This window comes from Camelus ferus, chromosome 34, assembly GCF_009834535.1.
Source record: "Camelus ferus isolate YT-003-E chromosome 34, BCGSAC_Cfer_1.0, whole genome shotgun sequence".
Taxonomy (NCBI): domain Eukaryota; kingdom Metazoa; phylum Chordata; class Mammalia; order Artiodactyla; family Camelidae; genus Camelus; species Camelus ferus.
Window position 1 is genome coordinate 12,135,993 of NC_045729.1, and position 18,165 is coordinate 12,154,157.

The 18,165-nt window shown below is 45.8% G+C and overlaps 2 protein-coding genes across 3 annotated transcripts in view; one reads left to right on the plus strand and one right to left on the minus strand.

Annotated features, from left to right (window-relative positions):
* PDE6H (phosphodiesterase 6H) overlaps positions 1 to 18,165 on the minus strand; it is a 64,948-nt gene that overhangs the window by 17,066 nt on the left and 29,717 nt on the right. Inside the window, exon 2 of one of the 2 annotated variants that reach the window (XM_032473105.1) lies at positions 15,209 to 15,310. The gene's annotated coding sequence lies outside the window, so the exon portion shown is untranslated. Of the gene's footprint in view, positions 1 to 872; positions 1,482 to 15,208; positions 15,311 to 18,165 lie in introns of those variants that run through there. The other variant, XM_006192105.2, reaches the window with a different exon arrangement.
* ARHGDIB (Rho GDP dissociation inhibitor beta) lies at positions 217 to 17,468 on the plus strand. Its single transcript, XM_006192106.3, has 6 exons — positions 217 to 372; positions 9,721 to 9,904; positions 10,559 to 10,642; positions 12,517 to 12,593; positions 15,598 to 15,661; positions 16,729 to 17,468. Exons 2-6 carry the CDS (start codon positions 9,727 to 9,729, stop codon positions 16,926 to 16,928), a joined length of 603 nt encoding a protein of 200 aa, XP_006192168.1. The 5' UTR covers positions 217 to 372; positions 9,721 to 9,726; the 3' UTR covers positions 16,929 to 17,468.

The following is an 18,165-nucleotide window of genomic DNA, read 5'->3' on the forward strand; positions in this document are numbered from 1 at the left end:
TACTGGTTTTAGATTACTTGCCTCAGAAGTGTATGCACTGAGATGACTTGATTTTTAGACATATCCACACAACTGATAGCCTTCATGGCTATAAGCCCAGACCTTTGTCTGAACACTAATGTATATCCGTATTCACATAGGCGGTCATGCTCTGACATGTGCCACTAATTGTCTAGAATGCTGCTCGGAGTTGACTGATCAAGAGATACGCAGTGCAGAGAAACAGGATTTGAGACAGCCCAGGGTTTCCTCTGCAAGTAGGTTTAAAACTTTTTTTTTTCCTCACAACTTCCTTCCTGTTCTAACTGCCAGTACTCAGAAGTCAGACTTGAGAGACAGAGGCACCCCGGACAGAGCCGTGAACCACTGAATGTAAGTTGAAATCCCTTTGGGACGGGGGAGGCTGCAGGTGAGCCCAGAGAAGTGTAGGAAATCTCTAAACGAGGCTACAGCCTTCTATAGGGTTTGTTTTTTTTCTTTGAGGGGCTTTGCTTCTTTAAAGCAAACTTTATGATAAGACAGCACTGAGGAGGCTGCATAGAAGGGGAAGTCAGGGCAGGGAACGGTGGTGATGACTCAGGGGACACAGCTCGGTGAGGGAGGGTGTGCGCTCCAGCCCAGGAGATGAAGTCCTGGATGTCCTGACAAGGGCTGTAACTCCAGGGAGTGCCTGGGCGATTTCCTACAAGGTCGGAGCAGGCATATGACCAAGCTTAGAAGCAAAAAGACTGTAGATCCAAGCTGATAAGAAATGCGTTGGTTGATGGTGAGTTGGTACTGGGGTGGAGATATGTGGTTTCCTGTTTTTAAGCAGACGTAGAGACTGGTTCAAAAAGAAAAAAAAAATGGGTTCAAAATTGTCAAACACTAACCTGTTTTCCAATGAAGAATTTTCTGGTGATAGAAGAGAAATGCACAATGAACGCCTCCCTTAGGCTACAGTGAGATTTAGCCGTCAAGGGGGAAGGACGACACTGCTCCTTACTCATCCGTCGTACAGGGACAGCATTTCTTCCACTAACAAAAGCCATGTATTAAATCCCCACAATGAGATGGGCAGAAAAATAAGAGCTGTTGTTGCCACAGAATAGCTCTTTATATCTGAGAGAACTCAAAGCAAGCCAGGAGACACCGAACGATTTACTAAGAGATACATTCTAGAAAAATCCAAGTGGGCCCAGCTAGGACACCTGGTCAGTGGGCTTTCAGAATGCCAAGGTCTTGAATTTGCTGCCATGGGAAGTGCTTTAGTATGACCTGAAATACTTTCTTCCTTTCTAGAGAATGTCCCAGGCAGCATGTTTTATAAATTAAACTCAAGACTCAGGGTGACTTGTGCCATGGGCTGGAAAAACTGTGAGCTGTTCTTCTATTCAATGTGGGAGAAAGCAGACTGCTCTTACCTAGAGATCCCAGTCACCCTTCACATAGAGACCAAGAACCACTGAGCCCAGGGTCAGCATGTTGGATCCTCAGTGCAGAAATGATCAAGCAAGGGAAATCGATTGGTCTGTGCTGGCCCCGGGGAGGTCAGTCCCAGGCAACCAACATTCATCTTTGCCTTTGCTTTGTCTCATTAAATGTATAAGCCAAGATCCCTCCTAAATCCAGATAGGACACACACAGAGTAACAAGATCATCTTATTCTTTCTTGAGACATGTGGCGAGTAGTTCATTCTGCGTCCGCGCTGCACAGATCCAGCGTGTGTGGAATGACCAGGTCACAGCCGAACAAAGACTGGCTGGCATCTTCCGGGCATAGGAATTTGGTCTTGCTTTATTTGGGAGAGCATGAGTTTGTCCCCAGGGAAGGGTGCTCTGAGCCATACCAAGGTTTTGTTTTTGTGGAAGCTCAGCAAAGTCAAACTGACGGAAAGATGGGGGCCTTGGCCAATCCGTGGGAGCACAATATATCATGAACTTCAGCTGGCAGGAAGAGAGATGCCCTGGGGAGTAAAAATTAAGCAGATAGACGAAGAGAACCAACTTATGTGGAGGGCCTTCTGTGTGTCAGGCCTCATGTTAGAATCCTGAGAGGACACATGGAGGACAGTAAGGCTCAGAGGTGTTAAATGACTTGACTAAAGTCACCCACTGCTGCAAAAAGGAGTGAATAGAAGCAGTGTTTCACAAGGACATTTTAGGAAACGTCCCACGGAAGAAAGTGTCCTCCACCCCACATTCTGAGCATCCTTGTTCCTGAGTGTTACCTCCGCCCAGGATCCTGGATTGCAGGCCACCCTGCACACCCAGCCATGAGTTTCATGTTGTTCCCAAAACTTCAGCAGTGTTTATCCAGTCTGTAAGCAATGATGGAGTCACTGCCAGCTGATTCCCACCCACTCTGGTTTCCATCACCTGAGCTGGTTAAAAATTCACTTGGATTTTCTTAAAGGGGCTGGTAGTCACCACTTAAACTCACAAAAAGATTGTCTTCACTTTCATCTAACTTTTCATGCTTCATTTAAAACCCTATGAATGGATGGAGTAATTGCAGTGTAGTCTTTAGCCCAAAAGTGGCTGCCTTAATGCAATTTTCTTTGAAGATTATTTAAAATAAATATTTATGACAGTACCTAGCTCAGTGACTTCACCCGGGAGACAGTCAGAGACTTTTCCTGCGTCCGTTGAGTTCTCTCTCGTTGCCTATGAATCTGGGTATCCATGGGGGACTGGTTCCAGGAGCACCCCCCTTCCTCCTTGATACCCAAATTCATGGATTCTCCAAGTCCCGTACCGGGCCCTCAGTATCAGCGGGAGGCCCACTGTACTACAAAGGCCCAGGCGAGGAAGAATGTATTATTTCTCTCACCAAGGGAAATGCTAAAGAATTCTGCTTCTAGAGATCTGTACCCTCTTCCGGATTGATCTTAATGTTCAGTGTATGTAACAAGACACTGTCCTCCGGGGCACTGAGACAGTCCCTCTCATTCAGCTTTGCAGTTTCAGACGTCCTTCAAGGGGCTGGCGTGTAGAGAGCTGCTCCGAGGGGCCCCAGAGGCCCCGACTCCTCCATGTCACTGAGGAACACTGACACACCAGAGAGACAGCCACATCCAAGGCCGCTTCTGGTGTCCCCGGGGGGTAAACCTGGAGTCCCCACGTGAGCCGGGTCAGCAGGCAGGCAGCCAAGCTCATCCTGGACTAGCTCTGAAATGCCGGCAGCCCTTCAGAGACAGCCCAACTCTCCATGACCTGCTGTAGGGCCATGACCCCAGATGTGGGGAAGGTGAGGCGCATCCTGGTCAGCGGGGTCAGAGGTGACAGTGACAGAGAATGCTGATGCTTCATAGGTACTTCTCTGATGGAAACCCCCTCCTTCTTCCACTTCCACATTTCTCTCGCTCCCTCACTCAGCTCTACTTCTTCTATCTGACAACCTAACCGCCCCGGCCCCAGGCGTCTAGATGTGTGATCTGGCAACTGTGGGCGTGGGTTAAGTCTGCACTGCGTTCTGCTCCAGAGCCAGAGGGAATCCTCCCCCATAGCTGTGCCTGTGTCTCCCATCATTTCCCAGCACTCACAGAGTGACCCCTGGCTTCACTTCTGACAGGGAGCAATAAATAGAATCTAAAATTGTATTGCTCATGTGGAAACTTTTTAAAGAAATAGAATAGTGACAGGCCCAGTTGAAGGCTGATTCAGTTAATAAACAATCCTTGAGATTCCCAGAACTTTGTGTCTCTTCTGTATGCCTCAAGGAAACAGAATCTATTTTTAAGAAGGCAGGCGTGGACGTTGTCAACACGGCAGATCCAAGGGAAAGCACTGGAGCCCAGGCAGTGCTACCTCACTTCGCTGAAGCTGTAGCGAAACAGCAGCCCAGGGAAGACTGGGAGGAAAGGAATACATAGTTGCCAAACATCTGCTGTTGGCCAGTATCGTCCTTGCCATGTCTTCTCCAACTCCTCAATCCTGTAAGACTGAAGATTACTGTTTCCACTTTACTGGTGGAGAAACTTGGGCTCAGTGACGTTTACAACTCGCTTAAGTCCTGTCATAATTCAATTGGGGATGCACATTTTGTATCTCCGGTCCATCAGATTCAGAGCTCACATTCCAGGAGACATAAAGGGCCACCTTTCTATGAATTAACCAGGTTTTTTGTTTCATGTAAACTCGGGAGTTCTACCTTTTCTTGAAACTCCATTAACGAACTGGACAAGGGAGCCCTATTCTGAGACTGGTAAATTCTTGAGTGTATTTCATTTTCAGTGTCTTGGAAATCTCACCGAAGTTGCAAGCAAAAAACACCGCTTTGTGCTGCCCTTCCCATGCCCTGAGTCCCCATCCTAATTTAATCTGGCATTTTAATGGAGCCTGAGAAGATTAAGCTCCCGCCTCAGCCCACCTAATGCCTGACAGTGGTTCACTGAGTAGCAGACATGGGGGTAGGAGGGTTGATCCGTGCAGGCATCTGTGAAGCAGGAAACAGAGGAAACTAGTGTGGTAAGCACAAGGGGGAAGAAAGCGTACGTGCTTCGGGGCTGAATGAGTCCACCCTAACCTTATTACATGTATAATTGATGATTTTCACTCTCACTGTGCAAAGAACCAGAGTTAAAAACAACATACGAAGGAACGAACAAACAACCTTGCTCTTTGTGAAGCAGGCAGGGAGCTGCAGAGAAAGACGAGAAGAGCCCAACCAGAATGTTCTATGCTGATGCGCTGGGTTCTCCCCCGACCTCACCTCCACTTCCTCTTTCCCTTTCTCGCTTCACAGCTTTCTGTAAATGAAGGAGCATTAGGGTCGTTGAATTCAGAAGGGGCCTCGGGGATTTTTCAATGCACCAATTTCATTTTGCAGAGAACAAAACTGGAGCAGAGGGAGGTTCTATGACTTGCGCAATGTGACACAAGGCTGAATTGCACTGAAACCCTTTTTATGTGACACTTCCCTGACTTGCTAAAGCTGCCCTGCAGAGTTTTGCAAAGAAGCATTTAGCTCTGCCTGTGCATGCCAGGGGGGAGATTCCCTAAGGTGACCAACGAGCTCTCTAATTTCATTATTACTTCTTAATAAAGACAGCCCAGAGAGCCCAGCCGTAGCCACGGAGCGTAAAGCCTGAAGTTCAGACCACCTGGGCTGAGATCTGAATTCTGCCCCCTACACAACGCGTCTTCTTAGGCAAGTTACTTGCCTCTGTTTTAGCTTCCTGATCGGTAGAAGAGACTGATGATAAGGCCTGTCCTTCGGGCTGTAGTCAGGGCTAAATGAGATAATCCCCACAACAGAACCTAGCACTGGGTGTGACCACTGCTGGTATTCTTATCTGTAACAGTGACGCAGGAAAAACGGATGTGGGGCGTGAGGAGGGCCACGTCCCAGGCTTCGGTTGAGCCCCTGGGACGTGCCCTACCAAGTGTGGATCCTTGGCTTCGCGTAGGAAAGAATTCAAGAGCGAGCCACAGTTGAGTAAAGGTAGATTTATTGAGAAAGATACATTTGAAAGGCAAGAGAAAGGCCATGAGGTGAGGGGGTTGGGTGTTCAGATTAGCGTAAAAGTAGGTACACACCCCATAGACAGAGTGCGGGCCGTTTCCGGATGGAGAGAGACAGAGAGAGAGAGGCAGCAGCCGAGAGGCACTGTGTTGCCAGTTTTTATGGGCTTGGTGGCTTCATATGCTAATAAGTGGAAGGACCAGTCTAAGTAGCCTGGGGAAGGGGCTGGGATTCCCAGGAAGTTGGCCATTTCCCAATCTTTGACCTTTTGTGGCCAGCCTTGGGACTGCCATGGCGCCTGTGGGCGTGTTATTCACCATGCTAACATATTAAAATGGGCGTAGAATGAAGCTCAAGGTCTACCAGAAGTCAGATCTCCCACCATCTTGAGTATCAAGGCCGCCTGGGGGTTGAATCTTCCACCAGTTCGATGTTAATTGCTGTATCATTTCTTGAATGGCTGTGCTCTGCCCCCTTCCTGTCTCAACAGGACCAGCTGTTCTTTAGATGATGAGATCAGAAAATACTCTGTGGGATTTCCATGAAATTCCTGTTCTCACTCCAGCAAGCGCCCATAAAACGGGGGGATAAAAAGTAGAAACTTTCACAGTTAAACGTACACACATGCAGTTGGGGAAATCTTTGTCAAAGTGTACCACCCATTGATGGCTGGGACTTTGAGTGAACTGGAAGCTCCCCAGAGATGAATGGTGAAATGAAAAACACAGCTTCTTTGGGGAATTCGCATACATTTGAAATAATAAAACAGAGATGGGTAGTTTCCCATATATGCAAGTGAGATAAGGGAACTCAGTGGCAATTAAGCTGACACCCCGGACTGCAGGCCAGGAGAGACAGGCCTGAGAAAGGACTGCACCTAGAGATGGTCTGCATTAACCCCTCACCTCCCAGGAGGAGGAAAGGAAGATCACAGCGGCTGGAACCCTGGCTCCCAGGGTCACAGCTGGTTAGCAGCAAAGCCACGATGAGCATCCGTGTGCGACGAGGCGTGTTTCGGTGAGGAGGTAATCATCCAGAAGGGAGTAGAAGTACCGCAGAACTCTGCTCCTAGGAGCCGTCCCCTGTGCACGGCGGCTCTTCTGCCAGGCCTCGTGGCCGTGCTCCCTCAGGCACTGGTGGCACCCGGCATCTCCTCCTGCTTCTGCACATCCGGCGTTTGGGGTTCACAGATGTGACCCTTGGCTGGAGGCTAACGTGTGTCACTGGTGGGGCCAGGCCCCCGGGAGAGAAGCAAACTTCCTCTTGAGCACGCAGTGCCTTGCTTCATGTTTCCAGAAGTTACAGTTTCAAGGTCATGTTGCTAATCTTGGACTCCACTAAAGTCTATGAGGGACCTCAGGGGACCATGTACCCCTATATTGCGTGTACAATTTCATGGGCTTTTCCTTTTTTCCATTTGTAAGAACGATGATGCTTATCAGATTTTTAAAGAGACCTGTCATTTCCAAAAAGAGTAAGAACCATCAATCAAACCAGCTAGGCCTCTTTAACATGGCTAGATCGCCCATTCTCCAAGATTTTCTCCACTTTTAGAGAGTAACTTCAACATTAGTATGTGCTAAAGTACAATGTCTTGAAAACAGTAGATGCTCACCAAATATCCATGACCTTAATTTTGCTTTAGAATGGCTTTCCCTGAGAAGTCCTGTATTTACCACATTAGGACATTTTCAGCTTTTTCTAATCAGCGCTCCAGAGTGAGCTGGTATGGGGTCATCTGACCTCATATTTCTTTTTCTTAAGCTATAGAATTAGACAAAATTAAATTAATGTGGTTCTGAATTTCCTCCTCTAAGACTGCCACAATTTCATACAGCAATCCCACATTATCCTCTCTACCATTCAATGTCATCAAATAAATTTGTGGCTCATTTTTATAGAGCAATTATTGTTTACAGTGAATCAAGGAAGTTTGCAGTTGACTTAAGTCTCAGATTTACTGATGAGAAAATCAAGATGTAGATGACAGATAAATTGACTTCTCTGTGATCACACTGTTAGAGGTTAGCAAATGCTCTCCTAGACCAGATCTTTCTCCTTCTCTCTGTCTCTGTCTCTCTCTCCCTCCTTTCAAAATTGAGATTTGAGGGTACAGAATGACAATTCTCTTCAGGTTATTACAATCACCTTGAGCTAATTAGTGGCAGGGCGTGATGTCATCTGATGGTCAGACTTCAAGCATACGACTTGTTAGAACCAAGTGGTAAATTCCACAGAGGCCTGTCCATCAGGGCTGAGACGTCTTCATCTGTACATAGCTGTCCTGACGCCTGTCGGCAGGTTTCTTACGTGACCTCTACCCTGGGTGCCCGGTCAGGCTCCTCCGTGTCACCAGAGGAGAACCTGTCTCATCTGATTTGTCCCATCTGGGTTGCTCTTTATCTGTTGCTTAATGGTTGTCCTTAAAGCACCCACAGCCTCCACCCGCCACCCACTGCATCCTTCATTGTTTTCCCACCAGTTCATTCACTTTCCCTGAGTGCTGTCTGGAACAGGAGTTGAGTTAGTCACTTTGTTTACTGTGCTGTTCTCTAGGGGCTCAGCTCTGAGTGGTGCTGGCTCTTCAGCTGAAGCAAGAGTTGCCATAGGAACAGGCCTACATGCTTCCTTCCTGAACCGGAAGTGGACCTGGCCATGGCAACGCTGTTTTCAGAGTTGATCAAGCCTCATAGTGTTTGGCTTCTTATTTTGCTGGAAGAGGACTGATGAGCCAAGAGATAGCATTTTTCTTCTCTTCTTTTTTTTTTCCCTCTGTTAAAATTGCTTTTGCTTGGCTTCACTTCCAAATTATTTTTCTTCCTGTTGCCAATAATAGTGACATTGAAACTCAAAACAACAACTGACTTTGGCCAGAGATAGCTTTACTCTCAGGGGACTTTATTATAGAGGTTTGCAATCACTTAGGATGCGATGTGACAGACGTCTTATAGTTCTGCCACTTAAAAGAAATAAAGTCTTTACCCTAGGCAGGAAAGAGAATTATCCTCAGAACAGAATGAAAGGAAGTCAGGAAATTATCTCCTTGCCCAAAGATCTCTCTTGTTTCCCCAAATAGCTTCATGGCTGCCTGCTGTGGGGCCTGAAATTCTTCCAGTAGAAATTTCTTCCTCTTTCCTAGGACTCTGTATATCATCCAGCTACGTGAATTTGGGCAATTCTCTTAACCTTTGGATTTCAATTTTCTCAACGATTAAATGAGAGGTTGGAAACATATCACTTCTAAGGTTCATTTCAGCTCTGAAAAGCTCTGACTATACATGCCCTAAGAGGAGTAATTTTGAAATTTATTATTCAGTCATCAACACTTGAGTGTGAATGATTTTCTGAGCTCTTCCCTCAACGTTTTAACACAAAACAAGTAAATGTAGTTTATGATGGAAAAAGACAGCCCCTAGGATATGCCCAGTGAGGTCTTAGAGCATAAGGTCACAGGAATCTGGAGAGGGGAGGGAGGTACTAAAAGGGAAATGGAGGTGGACAGAGGGGTATTAAGGACATAGTTACAATTTGTCTGGAGGAATTTAGAGTCCTTGGCTATTTTGTGCCATTTCAAAAGAACAGAAGACCTTTAGATACAGAGTATACAACCTAATAACTCAATCAATGAATGCTTATAAAATGGCTGAGCTATTCAAGTGTTACAGGAGATTCAAAAGAAATGCAGAAGCTAGTACCTGTCTTCAAGGCATTGTTAGTGTTGGGCAGAAACCCGACTCACTTATGCAGATATCACAGGGGCTACAACTTCTCCTGAGTTACCCTTGAGTCAATGAATGGGAGAAAAGCTAACTTCCTTCAGTAAGTGCTTGAAACCATCGCAACTGGGAGTGTACACGCTGAATGCTTTGACACTGGCAAGGCTGGGTGGATTTGGAGGACCAGGACCACTTCTATAACTGTATGAACCGGGGGTATTTGCTCATTATTTATGACAGCTCATGCTATGTTGTCTCACTTGTAGCATAGAATTCACAAAGGAGTTCTTCTTCCGTCCATGTTATTCAGTGATCAGAGGTACTCATCACAGTATGGAAAAATTCGGGCATGTCAGAGAAAGGACCGGAATGCATTATATTCTTATTTTATGAAAGAGAGTGAGGCTGAATTAGGAAGAAATCTCCTGGAAAATCACTGGAAATTAGAGAAGCTCATTAGGGCAAAGATAATGCTGACAGCAATCCCGCAAATATCGTTCATATCCATTGACTTTTGGTGACTAGACCATCATTCTCTGTCTCGCTCTCTCTCTCTAGACCAAAATGACTGAAAAGGCCCCAGAACCACACCTGGAGGAGGATGACGATGACGTGGACGGCAAACTCAATTACAAGCCCCCACCTCAGAAGTCCCTGAAGGAGCTGCAGGAGATGGACAAAGATGACGAAAGTCTGATTAAGTACAAGAAGACGCTCCTGGGGGACGGTCCTGTGGTAGCAGGTGCGTGTGTGCGGAGGTGGGGGCAGGTGGAGGGGCACAGAGGGGGCATACCTCTCAGTTTACCAAGTGCTTCCAGAGTTACATGAGTGAAGTGCAGTCTACCTACGCGGAATCAAGTAACGGACAGTCCCCTTGGAGATAAAGTGCAAGCTGACAACGAAACAGACAAAAATAACACACACTGAGGATTTGGAAAGAATTCCAGATGACCACTCAGAAGTGCATTCTCTCCGCGATCTCTCTCATTCTCTTTCTTCTCTTTGTCCTCTCACTTGCTACCTAACCTTCTATCTCTTACACACACACACACACACACACACACACACACACACACACTGGCAGACTAAGACATGGCCCCAATATAGGGATGGGCTGTGCCCAACCAGCAGAGTACCTTACCCATGACCACTGGGGACATGTTTCCTGTTGATGATTAAGATGGACCTACAAGTACCTGAAGCAGAGGTAGCCCCACTGTGGTTTATAAGGCCACTGAAACCAAGCACAGTGAACCTGGCTCTTCCATTTCTATTTCTCCTCCAGACAGCGATGTCCCTTTTCTCTTTACGTTGTCCCTCTCCTAATTGAAATGTACACACACGCTGCACGTACATGTCTCTTCTCCGTGCTTACATTCCCTTTTGCATCTTGCAGACCCAACAGCCCCCAATGTCACTGTTACCCGCCTTACCCTGGTTTGTGAAAGTGCCCCAGGACCAATCACCATGGACCTCACAGGTAAGCGGACATGTATCTCCTATTCAGGGGGGCCTAATGGCATCACTGGGAAAACCTCCCTCATCCCAGCAAAAGAAAACCCTAGGAAGGTGAATTCCGGGGAGGTATGCTGGGACCAGTTCACCAGTCATAGCTCTCAGAGCACACGGTATTTACCGGGCTTAATGGAAAACCCAACCTCTGTCTCTGTTTAATTGAAAAGGGGGCAGGCATCAGTACTGGGTATATCAGCTTGTATCATATGTGCTTCAGGATTTTATCTCCACGTGATAGCAGAGAATGAACATTTGTGTAAAAAGACTGCTGATGGAAATCAGCAAGCTGTATGCCTCTGAAGTTGTAATATTTATACAGGCTAAGCCTCAGAGAAAGTATTGATTCATATCAGCTACAGAACTTACCTGAAAGCAAGAAACAGTCTAAGACCTCCCGAATAATGCTAGGAATTCCACTGTTAGATACTCATTATTTTAGCTTAAAGCACTGATTCTTTTAAATAAGCAACTTTCCCCACTAGAGATGTACGTATCAACATGTTATTTGCTCTCACTTTATTCTGACAAGGGTCAAGTTCTTTCCTGAGACTTAGGACTTGAGGAGATAATGAGAGGCTGGGAAGGTGGTTATTCTGAGGGAAACGGGCAACTGAGAGGAATGAGGGAAGGGCCACAGAGCTAGAGTTTGGAAGCATCAAAGGCAGGTCTTCAGTGAAGAAAAAAAAATTATTACCAGATTCAAAAAATGGACTCACAAGACAGAACAAAGCCTGACTCTCGAACAGGAGGCTTGGCAGCAAGGTGGTTCCCCCCTCACAGGACAGATTCACTCTTTACCTTATATGGGCTTTCTGTCAGCGGGAAGAAACTGGAGGCTGAGAAGACACACTTCCTGTTCAACTGAAATCACTAGAGCAGACACACAAACTCAACCACCCCCACATCCTAGCATCTCTCCAGGAGAGAAACTCAGACTGCTTCCCATGTGAAGCTGTGTGACGTTACCAGGTACAACTGTCAGATGAGGTCTGGATTAGCATGAAGGAAGTCCGTTCCGTTCAGAAGCATTTGATGATACTGCAGGGAAAACTTGGTCTCTGGCCCCTTTCCCAGCGGCAAGAAACCCAGATTTGGTTTTCTGTCACCTAAAAAGCTACTGAGGTGAATCCAAGATCTATACATGAGATACGGATGCCAGCTTGTGCATGAGGCACCTGCACAGGGCTGTGCAACACACACACACACACACACACACACACACACACACACACACATCACCCCGAATGTCAAATTATACAGGATCACTTTGGGAGAAGAACAGAGAATAATTACCTCTCTAACCAGGGTGCAGGAATTAAGGACAGATCCCAGCTTCATGGAGACTGAAGCTTCTACACCTTAAGTGACTTTCCTTAAGGAAAATAAAACTAAATTGCAAACGCAAAGGCAAAATTAAGTACAAGAGTGAATATTTATCTAGAATGATAAAAAGGAACCGAACGAGTACGTTTTTAAAAGACTAGAAAATGCCACAGATGTTAAAAAATCTACAAAAACAAACCGCTGGTCCTCTTGTGTAGTATTTGTCTAATATTTCTTTATTTGAGAGGTAGGACAGAATCTTTCATCATAGCATCTTACATATTCTTAGGGTCGAAGTCAAACTTGGGGGAGAAGCTCTAGCACATTTCTTTCATATCTGGCATTTCAAATGCGTGTTTGTGCAGCCACTAATCTCAAATACTCTTTGAAATGTGGGCCACGAAAACCATGTTGCTCTGAGGAGCCCAGCAAATGGCTCTGGAGCTTAAACTTCATTCATCTCCTTGTGACTCTCCTTCTGAGGAGAATTAACTCTTTCTAAATCCACTTCGACAGGGGATCTGGAAGCCCTGAAAAAAGAAACTTTTGTGCTAAAGGAAGGTGTTGAATATAGAGTCAAAATTCACTTCAAAGTAAGTATCTGGTCCTGGAGGTTTTTATAAAGTTTGAATCTTTCTGATAATCAGAGGAAGACAAAAATCAAATTCCTTGCATTATCATTGTGCCCTCTTTTTTGTTTGTTTTCTTTTTGTCCCTGGACCTGGACTGTCCTCTCCCCAACTCTGAGCGCCACCTGTTAAGAACCACCTTTGCTGTCTGCCTTTTCCCAACCAGGACCCTCTCCATGGAACACTTAAGCCAATGGGGTTCCTCGTTCCGTGAGCTTCTAATACCCCCAAGCACAAGGCACACGTCACTTTGCATTGCCCTGTTTGCGTCACGTCTCTCCTCCACAGCCTACGCACCTTGTGATCGGGCGAGATTATCCATCTCTTCTTTGCACTATTTCACACAACACTTTGTAAATGATAGACTTTTCATGAATATTCATTAAGAAATTGATAAACAAATGAATCAATGAATACAAAAAAGAAAATAGCACAGACAGAGCCTCAGCTCTAATTGCTCAATGATTATATGAATCCAGGGAGGGTGGTCCTTGGTAAATAACTGGAAATTCCAATTTAGGTGTGGAGCAGATAAACAAGTAAGAGCAAAACGAAATGGGAGATAAGTGGACATATGATGAATAAACCCACAACCCAATGAGCAGCCAAAATCCAGGAGAAAAATAACACTGACTTTGAAAAAATGAGCTAGAAATTCACTGTTTGCTCTTAACTGCATAGTTGCTCCTCCCTCCCGCGCAGTCACTTCCCACAGGGCCTGGGCTCCACCAGGGAGGACCCCATCTACCCTCTCTATCTGCCCACCAGTCCTCCTGCCCCCGAGGCACAGGATATGATTCAGGGTCCACGGACAATCTCTCACCACCACATACAAATATGCCTCAAAATAATTTCCTTCTGAAAATATTTGTCGATGCCTACCCTATAATCGGCACTGAGCTATGGTTCACTAACTTGTTCCCTGGATTTATTACTAAAGCCCCTGAGAGTTTCTAAGGCATGGTGTCCCAACGTGCCTCAGACGGGTTCCACATCAGTCCAGGTTTTCATCATGAATGCTACTCCCTTCATTGGTCGAGTTTATCAGGCAGTGTTTGTCAAATGAAACATGATGGGGAAATTTTGATGTGACTAAGCTGAGGAGGAAAGGTCTGGAGCCTGGGCTTCTGCCCTGGGTGGGAAGGCCGAGGTGTGGGTCCCTTGGTCGCCAGGGTTCCACACGAAGGTGATGGAGGAGGAGGGCCCAGGCAGGAGCTTGCAAGCCCCACCCACTTTAGAGGTTTGGCCTTGACTCTGACGAGGAAAGATCATGAAGTTGGACCACCCTATGGCCTGTCCCAGCATGGACAGAAGAAGAAACACCAGTTCAAAACTGAGAATATGTAGTTGAAAAGCAGTTAAATCTTTACTGATGTAAATGAAAATGATATAACCTGGAAAATGTCCAAGAAAGTTTGTGCTCATAACAGCAGCAACACATCCTAGAACCCTCTTTCATTCTCTCTCTTAATTGATGTTCTTCTCTGCCTCCCCTCAAACTTAGCAACACTCTCCAAAACCCGGGATGGTTCTTTTAGTTTGTCCCCCTCTTCCTTCTGTAGTGTATCTGACATCCACAGCTCTCAGGAGGCGTGTGCAGGCAGGCAAAGGGAATAACTAGGAATATTCATTTTTTTTTTTGTCTACCTCAAACATATTTATATTAAATACACCCTCTGTGGAACAGTAGAAAAACAGGAGTCTCTCTGTTTTGAAGTCCTTATTACTACTCCACCACCATTCCTGTTTTTTTGGTCTTTTTCCCACCAGATCACACTCCTATTAGGCCCAAGGGACCATCTTAGAAACTTCTAGAAAGATGCATTCATTTTCCCAATTCCTGTGAGCCACACGCGGGAGTCGGAGGAATCAGAAAGTTAGGGTTTTATTTTATCACAGTGTCTTCAGTGAAGCTGTTTTCAGCTTTTGTCTGCTTTTGATAGGTTTATAATACAGATTTTTCTGAGTGGCAGTCTGGAACTTAAGCTGGCGGTATTCACTGCTACCTCACTGCCAACACAACAAAAGCAGCACTGACAGGTTGCTTTCATTATTCTGTCAAAAAAATAGGAGGAGCCCTAGTTATTGTTGGGGGGAAACTCTTTGAAGATGCTTTAATTCTTGTATCCGTGAACAATTAACCAAGGCGCCCAGCTACTGGTGCCATGTCCACTTTAATTTGCTTGTATAAACATGGCCACTGAATAAAATTAACAGACAACCCAGTTCAATCCTAGGTTAAATGATTCATGGGAAAACAAAGTCTTTGGGCTGTCTGTATTTTCATTCTGCTTTAGTGAATTTTCTTTGAAAGACTTGGCAAAGTGACAAGGTCCCAGACAACGTCTGAAAATGACAGCCATCCAAAATACTTGCCAGACACGGTGAATTTCACCCATTATTTACACGAGGAGGGAAGGTTTTCGTGAGACCCATCTCCTCATCTCTAGGCTCCCATCACAGTCATGCTACAGGCAAAACCGTCTTCCAGACCTGAGTTTCCATTACGGCTTTGCTCCCGGCTTGTTTTTCGTGTGCTAGGTGGATCGTGTCTGAGGTTAGGAGTTTTAGGTACTTACATAGCAGTTTCCATTGGTACCTGTGTAACATTTCCTGAGACAAGGACGCTCTTCTGGCCAGTAGCAACAGGGAGGGGGAGCTGCAGACCATTCTTTGGACCACTGAGGAAGGAGACAAGAGATGTTTTAATTAACCTCCCTTTTCCCCCAAACCCCAAATCACAGTATTTTGATGATTAAAACCAGATTGGCAACACTGAATCTTGTGACCTCCTCTCTCCAGTCTCTGCCTCATCACCCTGCTGAATGATAATATTAACTTCTTCCAAACTAAATCTTCAGTCCTTCTGCCCTCAGAGAAGACTCAGCTAGGTAGGGTCAGCATGAAAGATGAGGGAAAATGAAAGGCCCTCTTTCATCTGAATTTCTTGGATCTGTCCCACCTACAGGTGAACAAGGACATTGTGTCAGGCCTGAAATATGTTCAGCACACCTACCGGACTGGGGTGAAAGGTAAGGAAGCCACACTTCCCACTGTCCCAAACTCTGCCTCTCACTGACTTTAACCTTCGAGTTCTTAGCAACTTTTAGGGGGAGGGTGTAGCTCAGTGGCAGAGCACATGCTTAGCGTCCCGTTCTTCACTATTTTTTTAATCAAATTATTGATTTTCCCTTTTCATCTAATTATTCCATCCATGAATTCTGTTCATTCTGATCACCAGCTGTTACTCTGTCTTCTCCAACTGATACGTTTGTAGAATGACACTTTGTAAACAGAAGATCCTTGAAGTTCATTATATAGAAAAGAAATAGAACTGCCCACCCCTGCCCCTGCAAAATGTTAGGTAGTTGCAGACTTAAGGCCAGAACTCAGGTCTCAACTAGTTTGAGACTTTTTTAATTGAGATATCATTGACATATAACATCGTCTTAGTTTTAGGCATGCAACATAATAATTTGGTAAATGTATATATTGCAAAGTGATGACCATAGTAAGTTTCATCAACACCCATCACCACACATAGTTACAACTTTTTTTTCTTGCAGTGAGAACTTTAAAGAATGATTCTTAGCAACTTTCTATGCAATAGAGTATTATTAACTAACGTTACCATGCTGTCCATCACGTCCCCAGGACTTACCATTTATAACTGGAAGTTTGTATCTTTTGACCAGCTGGGATTTATATATTTTTTTTATTGTATAATCTGCTACTTCACCATAAAACAAGTCTTGATCCCCAATGATTTAGGGCACTGACTCCCTAACTTCCCTGACACTCAGAATCATCTGTGATGTGTTTTAGAGACACTGATTTTCGGGACCCACAGCAGATTACTAACTGCAGCCTCTGGGAGTGGGTCAAAGGAAACTGTATTATTAAGAGGCACTCCAATTTTTTTTTTTAATGTTTTTAAGGAAAAAAAAAAGTTGCCCCAGGTAAGTCTAATGTTTAGCCAGGCTTGGAAACCACTGCTTTCGGCTTTGGCCACTGTGAGCTGTGCTCAAATTCTCCAGTTCGCAGTGTTTGTTTTCCCTCTATCAGACTCTCACCCTAATGACCTTTTCTTTCTTCCCAGTGGATAAAGCGACGTTCATGGTTGGCAGCTATGGACCTCGGCCCGAAGAGTATGAGTTTCTGACTCCTACTGAGGAGGCGCCCAAGGGCATGCTGGCCCGAGGCACTTACCACAACAAGTCCTTCTTCACGGACGATGACAAGCATGACCACCTCACCTGGGAGTGGAACCTGTCCATTAAGAAGGAGTGGACAGAATGAGTGCCTCTGCCCGTCCCTTCCCTGCACTTGCCACGTGCCAGAACCCTCTCGGGGTCCCCTCTCACCGCCGTCCCTCCTCCCTGATCACAGCTGGGTCCCTTCTCCAGCACGCCCCCCTCCTCCTCTTATTGCTGCACCCTCTCCCACAGTGTCTCCCACAGTGTCTCCCACAGTGTCTCCCACAGTGTCTCCCACAGTGGTCCTCAGCACAAGATGCTTAAAATCCAGGCTTTAATCCTGCCCCGCCCTTCTGATCCCCTCCCATGGCCAGACCAAGTTCTCCCTCCCAATAAACCATCATTTAATATTTCCCTACTTTATTCCCATTCGAGCAACTAGAGACCAGAAAATGGGCAAACTAGCACTAACAGTCCTTTTGCCTTGGGTTCCGGTAGCTCACTGCCATCCCTGGGTTCCGCCCTGGTTGCTGCTGGCTCAGTGAAGGTCCCAGGTCAAACTCCCTGCCGACGGTGGGTTTCTTTTCCAGGAGACACTGTAAGCAGCATAAGAGACTAAGAATAAAACAGTTGTATGATCTGACTGAGACCCTCATTTCTTTGCTCTCTTCCTTCAAACAAGTATGGTAACTGGAAGGTTCCCATTCATGAGTTTGCTCAGAGAAGGTGGGGCAGAGGGAGGCATTTACCTCACTGGGAGCAGTTTCACCGCCCTGTTCCAGTGCAATGGGCAGCGAGCTTTCAGAACATGAATGGGAGAAAGTCTCAATTTGTTTTATTGTAGAGTATTATCATCTGGAAGTTTCTCCTCAGCTTGAGACTTCTCTGTCCCTCTGCCTATGAGGATCTCTCAGATTTCCACAGACACTTGAGTCAGATCAGGCATTGCTTCTCTGGTGCTTAAGATCTCTCAATGGATTCCCATCAAACAAAATAAAATTGAAGCTCCTACACTTAGTACACAAGGTCCCCGGCAGTCTGGCCCCCGCATGCCTTTCTGCCTGGACTTATCAGTCCCGTTTTTGGTAATATTCAATTACTAATCACTCTTTCACATGTTACATTTGCATCTCTGGGCTTTGGCTCTTTGCATGAAACTCCCTTTCCGCCTTTGGTGCCTGGCAAAATTCTGTTTACCCAGGACTCTGCTTGGGCAGCCGCTGCAGGAAGAAAGGCTTCTCTGGACTCCATCATTGTCTGAAATGTCCTCAGTCTGTCCTCCCAGAGCAGCCTCTCATAGCAGTTTCCCAATGTTTTACCCCTTTCCATTTTATATTTAA